Here is a 6,983-nt window from a genome sequence, read left to right on the forward strand (position 1 = left end):
CGACCGCACGTGGACTACCCGAGAGTTTCATGTTTCGTTTATTATCTGTCCAATCCATTAGATCTCACAAGCTCCAGGCGACCAGAGACCTTGTCTGTTAAGCAAAGTGCTCAAGGCTAGGACAACGGGAGGCACAAAGGAGGGGATGGATGGATGGATGAGTGCCGGGAGCCTCGTGCGCTGGCCGCCACACTTTATTCACGGTCGTATTCCGACCTGCTGCGGTTCGGCGTTAGGAAAGTTTGCGCGTCTAAAGACCACGTGAGACAGTATCTCGGGAAGGGCGACAGCAGGTGCGGAAGGCAGGACGAGGCCGCTGGGACCAGCAGGGGGCGAAGCGGCGGGGGAGGGAACCCCGGCCTCCGCGCGCGGAAGGCGCGCAGGCCTCCGCGCGGACGCGGGAACCGCACCCGGAACAGGCCCGCCCGGGGGACCCCGCCCGCCGGAGACCGAGCCCCGCCCCTCCAGCCCGCCCCCAGGCCCCGCCGCCGGCGCGAAGGGCCTGGGTCTTCGGGGCGGGACCTGGGCCGTAAGCCCCGCCCCCGGCTCCGGAGCCGTCCTCCCGCGCAGGCGCCCTGGGGCCCGCAGCCTCCCGGGTAGTGTCCCTGCCGCGGCCGCGGTGCTATGGTGCCGCCGCCGCCTCTGTCGCCGCCTCTCTGCACGCTGCCGCCGGGGCCCGGGCCCCCGCGCTTCGTGTGCTATTGCGAGGGGGAGGGAAGCGAGGACGGAGGCCGCGGCGGCTTCAACCTCTAGTAAGTGGCTGGCGAGGAGCGCGGGGCGCTGGGGGCGCCGACAGTTCTGCGGGCCGTTCCGCCTGACAGCCCCTCCCCCCACAGTGTGACGGACGCCGCGGAACTCTGGAGCACCTGCTTCACGGCGGACAGCCTGGAGGCCCTCGTGGGTATCGGGGCTCCCGGGCAGGCCTGGAAGCCCCCGCACTCCGTACCTGCAGTGCGGACCACCTCTGGGATCGCAGGGGGCGGTCTGGGATCCCGCGGTAGGGGTGGGTTGGGGGGGTCTGGACACCCTTCCCCCAGCTTTGTAACTGTAGCCCTAAGATTGGCCCGGGGTCATGGGGGGCCCTCCGTCAGGCAGCTTTGGGGTGGTTCCAGAGTCTTGGGCAGCTGGTGACCAGCCCCTGTGCCCTGCAGAAAGCCCGTTTGGGCCTGAGTGCGGCTGAGGAGATCACCCCCCGGTTCAGGTGAGTCGCTGAGCGGGGAAGGAAGGGTGGGTGTGGAGCTGGGGGTGTGGACACCGCACTCAGCACACCTCCTTTCCTAGGGCAGCCTGTGAGCAGCAAGCTGTGACTTTCGCCCTGCGGGAGGATGGAGCATCCCTAACCCTTTCCGGGGGGCCCTGGGCCCTGGATTTTGAGCTCTCCAAGGTGCCGGGCCCAGAGGCAGCCTCCAGGTTGCGGGCACTGACACTGGGTCTGGCAGAGCAAGTGTGCAACTTGAAGAGGCAGCTGGCAGGTGGGGTGGGGAGCAGGTACCCCGAATCTTCACTAGGGTCCCCCTGCTCGTGCCTCCATTCCTGGCTTTCTTCCCCAGGCCTGCAGGTGACAGCCACCAGCCCCAAAAAGAGCCCTTGTCTGGCAGGGCCTCAGTTCTTCTTACCAGGTAAGGCCTGTCACCTGGGACTTCGGTGGGGGCTGTGCTCCTCCTCCCTCTGTGACTCCCCTTCCCCAGAACAAGAGTCAGGCCCCAGAGACAGCATGTGCACGGAGAGGGGGCTGTGGCTCTGGAATTCTCCTGACTCAGGAAGCCCCGTCCCGTCCTGTTGCCCTCAGACCCGGACCCTCAGAGAGGTGGCCCTGGACTTGGGGTCAGGAGGCGGTGTCCAGGAGAGTCCCTCATCAACCCTGGCTTCAAGAGGTACTCACCCCCTGGCCCTCCCTCCTGTGCCCCTGGCCCAGCCCTGGACCCCTGCCCCTCCCTCCGTAAAACCATACTGTCTCTTCCTCTTCTCTCCCAGTAAGAAACCAGCCAGTGGTGTAGACTTTGACAGCCCCTGAAGGCGCAGCACCAAGTGTGACCCTGCCGGGAGTCTGCTCATGCGGTGGGGACAGCCCCTGAGACCCCACAGCCCGTCCTGCTGCCAGAGGGGAACAAACCTGCTCCTCGGACCCCTTCCCCATTAAATAAATGGCTTCCTCAGGTGGAGGAAACGGCCATGCTCTGGCTCCTGGGGTCTGGCCAGGGGAGAGGGATCAGGGGTCTCCCCGGGCCTGTGATCTGGCTCGGGCCGCAGTGTGTAAGCAGATGGGCCAGCTTCCGCACCACCTGGGGGGTGGGGGTGGGGGAGCACCACTCTCTACAGGCTCACCCAGCTGCCCCTGCCCGGTTCGCGACGGAGCGGAGAGGGGCTGCAAGGCAGGTCAGGGCTCCTCAAGGTTGGAACTCTGTTGCCGGCCCCTCCACTCCACACACTTCACTCTTCCAGACCTCACCCAACAGGCACAGCCACCGGTGTCCCACACCGCGGACACCGTAGGTCATGTGGAAGCTGGAGGGTGGTGGCCTGCCGCCTGGGGCTGGGCTGAGGAATGTGGGCCGGCCCCACCCACCGACCTGGAGCCTCTAGGTGCCCAGTCTGGGCTCTGGTTCCCACCCTCCTTGGCCATCCTGCAGCCCCACCCTGGCCTGACTGGTTTGGGAGCCCAATCTAGTCCCCACCCCACCCCCGACAGGGTGAGTGGAGCAGAGCCACCCACTGGGTTCTCTGCCCATCATTCCAGGCTGTCGTGGGGACGGAGTGTTCCATGGTGGGGGTTTTGGGGGTGGCAGAAGTCAAGGGCCTTCTGGTCCCTCGGGTGTCAGGGCATGCTTGCTGGGGCAGAGATGCGTTTATGGGGCTGTAGAAGAGGGGGCAGGGGGTGGCGGTAGAGGGGGCGGCGGCTAGCGGGGGCGCACCGCCGTCCGGTAAGCCGCTAGGATCTCCGCGCTGTGTGGACACGTGTACTTGAACTCCTTCACCTGCAGCGCGCTGTCCAGGTAGCGGCGGACGCCGCGCAGCTCGGCGGGTATGGGCGCCCCGCGGAAGTGCGCGCACACCGTCTGTGGGCGAGGGGCGTGGCGCGGTCAGGGCCTTGTGGGGGGCGCCCCCCGCGCTCCGCGCCCCGGCCCGGCACTCACGTCCACGATGTGCAACTTAGGCAGCAGCCTGCAGTCAGCCAGCGTGAGCTGGTCGCCGTCCAGGAAGCGGCGGCGCGACTCGCCAAGCTGCGGTTCCCGCACCAGCTCGTGCTCCAGCGGCGCGCGCAGGTAGCTGTCCAGCCTGGTGAGGGCGCGCAGCAGCAGCTGGTACAGGGCTGGGGTGGGGGGTGGGGGGGCGCGGTGAGGCCCGGCCTGGGCCAGCTCCCCCCACCCTCGCCGCGCTCCTGACCCTCCTCACCATCGTCCTGCGTGGGCACTGGGTTCTTGATGAACGCGGAGAACCTGTGAAAGACGTCGTTGCCCGCCGTGGCGGACTCCCGGTAGCGGGGCGCCAGGCTGGGGAATCTGCGGGGAAGCAGGAGATCTGTGGTCAGACCCTTGAGCCGGGCCCTCTTCCCTGCGGGGACCCTCAGCAGCCTTCCCGGGCTCTGTCCTGGGAGCACCCTCCCTGGGCGCCCCATCATCGCCCCTCCAGGCCGGGCCCTCACTCGGGGGGCCCCAGCGTCTCCTCCAGAAACTCCTCGATCTGCAGTGTATCTGTTTTGGTGTCGCCATCGTGGAGAAGGATGGGCAGCTGCGAGCCGGGAGCGAAGTCCTTAAGCACATCCGGGGACCTGTGGGCACGAGGCAGGTGGGGAGGCTGCTGGTCAGAAGGGCCAGGGACCAGGCAGCGGTCCCGTGGGGGCAAGGGGCTCACCTGCGGATGTCCACGGTGGTGAGGGTGAAGGGCACGCCCTTGAGGAGCAGGACCATGAAGAGCCGCTGACAGGAAGGGCAGTGTCCCACGCTCTCACCATCCTCGCTTGCCTGGGGCGCATGGAGTAGAGGGTGCCAGGGAAGAGAGCAGACCTAAGAATCCCGCCAAAGGGGACCCTGCCTCCCAGGGCCAAGAGCCTGGAATGATCCGGGCTCCAGCTTGGTTGGGTATGACCTCGACACGTGAGAGCCCTTGGCGCGTGGTCCCTGGGAGCTGGGGAGGGGCACAGGGACGTGGGGCTGGGACCCTAGCTCTGGAGCCTGGCCCCTTGACCCTTATCCTCAGAGCCTGGGCAGAGGCCAGGCTGCTGGTCTCCAGGCCCCACAGGCGGGTCACAGGGTGGGGTGGGCCGAGTGAGCTGTTTTCTGAGTGATTCACCCTGCCGGACTGGACACTGGGTGCCAGCACACTCATTGTCCCACCTCCCACGGTGGGGAGGAGGCCAGGGCCTCGCAGCCCTGCACAGGGACCCCAGATCTGGGCAGCGATGTGACCGCCCACGGGGCTGCCTGGCCCAGCCCCCACCTGCCTCACTGACCTCAAGCTCCACGTAGGCCTTGGCCTCCAGCTGCCTGCTTGTCACGTCCCCACCGAGGGGCTTTTCCCCCAGGAGGGCTGGGCTGGGTCCAGGAGCCAGGGCTGAGAGTCAGCACCCCACGCCCTTGGGGACAGCTCACTGGGCCCTTCCCCGGTCCTGCTCCCTCTTTGCTCAGCCTCTGCAGGGCTGCCCGAGCCCACCAGAGGAAAGGACACAGATGCTGCCTTGGAGACCCACCGCCCGCCCTAGAGAGCCCCGGAGCCCCGCACAGCACACTCCTCCCCAGACCTCCCTCCCAGCCCAGCGGCACCTTAACAAACAGCTGGAGCTTAGCCGTCTCTGCCATGGCGAGGAGCTGTGGTGGCCGAGGCAGGGTGGGGATCTGGAGAGCCCTTTAAGGCTCCCGGGGTGCCCCGCCCTCCCGGGCCCAGGGCCCGCCCTGACAAGCCACCTACGCAGGTGGACGAGGCTGTCGGGGCTGTCGGGGCACCGTGTCCAAGCATGAGGTTGTGACTGTGGGGGCACTGCGTGCTCGGGGCTGGCGGGGCTGGGGACCTGAGCACCCCAGGGTGGGTGTGGGATGGGGGCGGACAATGGTGGATGTGGAGGCGGGGAGAGAAGGGTGCCAGCCTGGGGAGAAGGCAGCTCTAGATCGGGACCTGCCACCGACCCCCCAGCCCTGCAGTGCACACCCCGTTATCTGTCGGGGGTCCCCAGCCCAGAAAGCCGGGGGGTAGGGAGGAGAAATGAACAGCCTGGCCCCAGCCTCAGTTTCCCTAGCTGCCTACCAGGGCGTTACCAGAGCGTTAAGCCTCCTCCTTGGAAGGGACGCCCTGGACACCACTGTGCTCCGTCTGGCAGAGCCCCACCCCCAGGCCCGCCCACATTCCAGAACTGCTGCCCGCCTGCTCAGGTAGCTCTTCTCTGCCAACCCCGCACCCCTGCCCTTCGCAATCGGTTCCACGCAGGCTTCTTTCCTTCTCAACCTTTAAAAAGAAGCACCAGGAGAAGGGTGGGAAGCCGCAACCTCCTGACCTGTGCTGCCGCCCACCCCACCCTTGGCTGGAACAAAAACACTAGGGGACGTTGTGCATACAGCACCACCCCCCCGACCTGCACCGCCCCCGTCAGGGTGGCCGGCGCCCCCATGGCCTCCTTCCCCAGGGCCTCCAGCCGGCCGGCCCCTTCTGGGACCCCACGCCGTCCAGGACCCCCGGACGCAGCCCGGGTGCGGGCCTGACACTGGGGCTGGGCCCTGGCTCCCCGCCGGGGCTGGGCTTCCAGTCCGAGCACCGGTGTTTCAGCTGCTCCTCCGCGTGGTGGGGGTGGGGGCAGGGCTGGGCCTGCTCACTTCCTGCCTCGATGCCGCACAAAGGCCCCCCACACCTGCACCCGTTCGCCAGATGTCCCGTGCGGATTTCCGCGCCTGTGAAAATACCCTCACACGTCCGTAGGACAAACGGTGAGCTGGACGAAGGACCCGGCGGTGCAGAAACAAGGAAACACACGCACCCCAGCGGGAAGTGGGGGGAGGCGTGAAACTTCACGCTGCTGTGAAGAAGCACACATCCGCGGCTGCGGTGAGCAGAAACGCGGTAACCACGTTCTCGGCATCACTCCGGATGCCCTGTCGGCCGGCAAAACGGGGCATCAGCCCACAGGTACGTGTAGACAGATCCGGGCCGTCCGCCTGATGCAAGCCCCCTTTCCGTGGGAGAGTCCTGGTTTGCTCACAGGAGAGGACGGGGGGGGGGCCCGGAGGTTTGGTGGTTTTATGGCTGAACTGGCCCCGGGTCACGGTGGCAGTCCTAGCCCCCAGCACCTCAGAATGTGACCTGACTAGGAGACAGACTTTTTGCAGAGATCAAAGTAAAGGTCATCGGCGGGGGGGGGGGTCCTACCGCAATACGACTGTCCTTGTGCACGGGGGAGATTTGGACACAGACCCCCATGGACGGGGCGCCACACGAACGAAGGTGGAGGCAGAGGGCAGGGCCGTGCTTCTCCAAGCCGAGGAACACGGAGCCTTGCCGGAAAACCACCGGCAGCTGGGGCGCGGCTCCGGGGAGCTGGGGCCAGACCCTCGCCCACAGCCGCAGAAGGAGCCAGCCCTGCCCGCACGGTGATCTTGGACTTCCGGCCTCCAGACCGTGGGGGGGTAGATCTCTGTGGCTTCCAGCGGTGATTCACGGCTCTAGCAAAGACCAGCGAGAGAAGCCCCGCAAACTGAAAAGCACTACGTAGCAGTCACTGCGAGTCTGTGCCCTGAGCTTTCGGAAAAAGCCACGAGGACGTCCTCCGACTTTTGAATTTTCTACCACGATTTCCTAGTAAATGTTTTTAAATAAATGAGACCAGAAGCTCACGGTCACCAGCCCTAACTGACCCATGACCTACTGGGCGTTGAATAAACCTCCCTGACAGTGCCCCGGCCGCATCCACAGAGCAGCCCCTGGAGGGGCCCGGGGGCCTGCTGTCCTCGTCTTTTCACGTCCTTCTCTTCCTTCCTGGGGACGGTTCTCGGCCCACAGTC

At 66.5% G+C, this 6,983-nt stretch overlaps 2 protein-coding genes across 6 annotated transcripts; one reads left to right on the forward strand and one right to left on the reverse strand.

Moving 5' to 3' along the window:
• Positions 1-481: 481 nt before the first annotated feature.
• On the forward strand, positions 482-2,171 carry PAXX (PAXX non-homologous end joining factor). Of its 4 annotated transcripts, none has more exons than XM_043566740.1 (7): positions 498-752; positions 837-951; positions 1,152-1,201; positions 1,282-1,472; positions 1,551-1,619; positions 1,790-1,874; positions 1,975-2,171. In XM_043566740.1, the coding sequence occupies exons 1-7, from the start codon at positions 625-627 to the stop codon at positions 2,012-2,014; spliced, it is 678 nt and encodes a 225-aa protein (XP_043422675.1). In that variant the 5' UTR covers positions 498-624; the 3' UTR covers positions 2,015-2,171. The 4 variants fall into 4 exon arrangements, with proteins under 4 accessions (XP_043422672.1, XP_043422674.1, XP_043422675.1 ...); XM_043566741.1 differs by having other exon boundaries at positions 512-752; positions 837-897; XM_043566737.1 differs by having other exon boundaries at positions 482-752; positions 1,551-1,874.
• A 201-nt stretch (positions 2,172-2,372) lies between these two features.
• CLIC3 (chloride intracellular channel 3) lies at positions 2,373-4,854 on the reverse strand. Of its 2 annotated transcripts, none has more exons than XM_043566743.1 (6): positions 4,761-4,854; positions 3,853-3,962; positions 3,644-3,769; positions 3,394-3,500; positions 3,135-3,276; positions 2,373-3,056 (listed from the first exon to the last, which is right to left on the reverse strand). In XM_043566743.1, the coding sequence occupies exons 1-6, from the start codon at positions 4,794-4,796 to the stop codon at positions 2,972-2,974; spliced, it is 606 nt and encodes a 201-aa protein (XP_043422678.1). In that variant the 5' UTR covers positions 4,797-4,854; the 3' UTR covers positions 2,373-2,971. The 2 variants fall into 2 exon arrangements, with proteins under 2 accessions (XP_043422678.1, XP_043422677.1); XM_043566742.1 differs by having other exon boundaries at positions 3,135-3,310.
• Between the last annotated feature and the right edge of the window lie 2,129 nt (positions 4,855-6,983).

The sequence above is a fragment of the Prionailurus bengalensis genome, chromosome D4, assembly GCF_016509475.1.
Source record: "Prionailurus bengalensis isolate Pbe53 chromosome D4, Fcat_Pben_1.1_paternal_pri, whole genome shotgun sequence".
NCBI lineage: Eukaryota > Metazoa > Chordata > Mammalia > Carnivora > Felidae > Prionailurus > Prionailurus bengalensis.

Excerpts from the sequence above, each read along its gene's own strand:
- PAXX (XM_043566737.1), top strand. The coding sequence starts at position 625 with ATGGTGCCGCCGCCGCCTCTGTCGCCGCCTCTCTGCACGCTGCCGCCG. Across the intron at positions 1,202-1,281 it reads GAGATCACCCCCCGGTTCAG|GGCAGCCTGTGAGCAGCAAG; the intron begins GTGAGTCGCTGA and ends CTCCTTTCCTAG. Across the intron at positions 1,473-1,550 it reads CTTGAAGAGGCAGCTGGCAG|GCCTGCAGGTGACAGCCACC; the intron begins GTGGGGTGGGGA and ends TTTCTTCCCCAG.
- CLIC3 (XM_043566742.1), bottom strand. The coding sequence starts at position 4,796 with ATGGCAGAGACGGCTAAGCTCCAGCTGTTTGTTAAG. Across the intron at positions 3,770-3,852 it reads ACCACCGTGGACATCCGCAG|GTCCCCGGATGTGCTTAAGG; the intron begins GTGAGCCCCTTG and ends TCGTGCCCACAG. Across the intron at positions 3,057-3,134 it reads CTAAGTTGCACATCGTGGAC|ACGGTGTGCGCGCACTTCCG; the intron begins GTGAGTGCCGGG and ends CCTCGCCCACAG.